The sequence below is a fragment of the Macrobrachium nipponense genome, chromosome 23 (genome assembly GCF_015104395.2).
Source record: "Macrobrachium nipponense isolate FS-2020 chromosome 23, ASM1510439v2, whole genome shotgun sequence".
Classification (NCBI taxonomy): Eukaryota; Metazoa; Arthropoda; class Malacostraca; order Decapoda; family Palaemonidae; genus Macrobrachium; species Macrobrachium nipponense.
Window position 1 is genome coordinate 18,497,394 of NC_061090.1, and position 3,211 is coordinate 18,500,604.

The 3,211-nt window shown below is 36.8% G+C and overlaps 1 protein-coding gene across 2 annotated transcripts in view; it reads left to right on the forward strand.

Annotated features, from left to right (window-relative positions):
• The window catches only part of LOC135196291 (uncharacterized), a 6,058-nt gene extending 3,378 nt beyond the window's left edge, over positions 1-2,680 (forward strand). For both annotated transcript variants that reach the window (XM_064222996.1, XM_064223005.1), the window contains exons 5-7: positions 71-174; positions 1,017-1,140; positions 2,197-2,680. In XM_064222996.1, the coding sequence (XP_064079066.1) occupies positions 71-174; positions 1,017-1,140; positions 2,197-2,340 (372 nt within the window). In that variant the 3' untranslated portion in view covers positions 2,341-2,680. The remainder of the gene's footprint in view (positions 1-70; positions 175-1,016; positions 1,141-2,196) is intronic.
• The last annotated feature ends 531 nt before the right edge of the window (positions 2,681-3,211 follow it).

Below are 3,211 nucleotides of genomic sequence, written 5' to 3' on the forward strand. Positions count from 1 at the left end.
AAGAAAATCTTGGTCTATCATAGAATAATGTTTGCCTTCAACATTTTTATTATTATTATCATTATTATAGTTCACTGCATCGGCACAGCTTGAGAGATTTGTAGCCCACGCAGACAACTACACAACCAAGGGAATTCTCAAAGGGCTCCCCTACTCCACCTCGGGAACCATGGAGTAAGTGACAATGTCCTTTGGTCAGGTATAAAAAGGATCCTTTATTCCCATAGAATTCCCATTTTCTTTGTAAAACTTTCCATCTGAAGCAAATTTTAACCCGACCAGTAATTTTCATTTACACAAAAATACAATGTACATTTTAGTGTCAATATATTTCATTCCAGCTGGTTTCCCTTACTTTACGAAATGTTGCTCCATTTGAAGGAATAAGACAGACTCTTGTTGCATATTCTTTCTGTAGAGAAATGGGTTGATGACTAAAGATTAATTGGTATCTGCAAATAGGCTATGATATAAGCGCGTCCACACTATCATAGTAAAACATGTCATAAAAAAACATCGACATTCATCCCATATGCAAACAAATTCGTTCTTCACCACAGGTGAAGAACGAATCTTGGAAAATGCTTGATAATTAATCGTATGAAGTACTTAAATGGAGGGAGGTGACCGACAATCCTCTTATCACTGTGACCCTTGGCGGTCACTTCCCTTAATCTTCCATACAAGAGGAGATGGCAGCGCCGCTTAAAAAATTCTGCCAAATCTACCAAATTGTTACCCTTTTTCCTAAAAAGTTTGAACGATTTTAAGAAAATATGGCAGCCGTGCTAATCACCCTCGAGGCTCAACCTTTTGCAGCCAGAATCTAGTCACGACTACCAATAAGGAGTTGACTTGTACTCCATGTGTCTGTGATGCGTGTGCATTAAGTTATCGGCGCGGGTTTAAGACATGTTTTTACTGAATGTGGACGCACTCTAAGGTAGAAGAGTAATGCATTTTCCCCTTTTTTCATTCGTTTGCTAATCTCTCTATTTTGTGGTTCTCGTCAATAGCTTTGCCGCCAATCATCTGGAGGCTGTTGTTTCGCTGAGAATCGCAAGATTTACGTTCACGCCGTTTCAAATCTGTCTTGCGGAACAGTCGCTCAGGGTTGACCTTACTGGCAAAAGCTTCGAGGTGAGAGTTGAAAATTTGCTGTATAGAATTAATTCTCTCTGATGGACCAAATGAGTGTTTTTTTTTTTTGGGGGGGGGGGTGTTGATTTAGTTGGCATGTTCGAGGTCGGAGACAAATTAATCGATAAATAATTGATAAACAAGAACAAGTTCAACATTCAACGTACGTTTAATCGAGTTTTTATCGATGCAGCTAAAGATTCTAGGTACGAATGTTCAGGGCGAATCATAGTTTCGTATCACGGTGGGTGAATAGTTTGAGTTAAGTTGACCACAAAAAACGCCATAGTTCACTAAGTACTTATGCGTTTATGATGCATTTTTATTTGCATCTATGAAAGTACCTGTCCAGCGAAATTTCTTAAAGGAAGTGGTTATATAGTCATAATTTTGGTCCAAGCCAAAGCCATTTCCACTCCTGACATGTCTGGCAGACACAAGAAAGACATGCTAACTATTCTCTCCTGTCCTTGGCTCCCATCCTCTGCTTATTTGTTTCCTTTGCAAGTTGCATCTGGGGACTGGGCAAGATCATTTACATCCCCTTGAGAAGGGAGTCCTTCAAGCCCTTGTGTGTGTGAGAGAGAGAGAGAGAGAGAGAGAGAGAGAGAGAGAGAGAGAGAGAGAGAGAGAGAGAGAGAGAGAGCGAGAGAGAGAGGTGATTAACATTTGCTTTCTTCCTCATTATACAAAAACACATACACTCGTGTATGTGTATATTATATATATATATATATATATATATATATATATATATATATATATATATAGTGATATATATATCGTACGTATATACATGGAAATATATATCGATATTTCAATCTCACTAAATGTCGATTTCTAAAAACCCCATCTTCAAGGGGAAAAATATTAGAAATAATTGTGATTCAGAAAAATTAGCATCGATAACAATAAAAGTAGAGTTCAGCTGAACCCGGTAAACATAGACAAAAAAAAGTTTGAGGTTGTTTTAGTTTAACTTTCTTCTAATCCCCATATAGCAGTTATCTACTTGTTTACTTATGCCCTATTTTCATTAAAAAATTCCCTCCTCAGGCAAACTTTGAAAACGCAGATGAGCTGAATGCCGAAATGAATGCACACGGGGCTGAACTAGTGGCAGAACTACAAGAAAAGATCAGGGCACATGCCGATGACGTCATCAATTGGGTCAACTTCATATTTTGCGATCGCCTGTAAACCACAATGGTTTTGCTTCCTGCTCGGACAAAGGCCACGCCCACTTGGAGGCATGGGTGCCAAATGTTTCTAGACATTTAATTTGCCTATAAATTTAATGTGTTTCTCCACGAAAACTTAATAAAAATGGATATAAGGAAGCTCAAAATACTGTATACTTGATACACGATACGAATTTTGCTTATTCTATAACAAATTTATCTGTGAAAAAAAAAAAGATATTAAATAAGAAAGTTAAAAATTTTCATTTCGAAAGGATAATTTTTTAGGCAAAATTATTTTTTTTATTGTTATTCTGGAAAGTAAATAAATTCATTTGTATAATATGGGATCATTATAATTCATGCACTTTCATTTCAAGCTACCTTTAGCGCCTGGTTATATCGGATGGTGCAGCACTTGTAAAAACGTTGTATACTGCCCAGAGATTTTCAAGGAACCCCAAAATAAGATTCAACTATTTACAAACAAGTACCAAAAAGAATGAAGTCTTTTAGGTAAAAACTAATATATCCTAAGCCATTTAAAAATACAAAAAAACATTATGACAAAAACTCACTTACAGTTGATGATGTTTGAGGAATTTTTGAAGCTTTGTCTGGCAATGATCCAGCTCTTGATTGGTAACTTAGATCCTTTTACCTCTTGACTTCTTTAAAGGTAATTCCATATTAGCATCCATCTTGGTTAGATATGCCAAAGAAATGTGGGCTCAAGGGAAACCAGATAAACCACATTATAACTGGCTGAGACCTGCACTACAGCAGCAGCAGTGTTTGTGTGGTCTCAGATAAAATAAAAATTAGTTGTTCAGTGTACGGGCTACAAAGTACTTCCTGCGTATATATATGCTGTGGTGCTTCTATTGGAA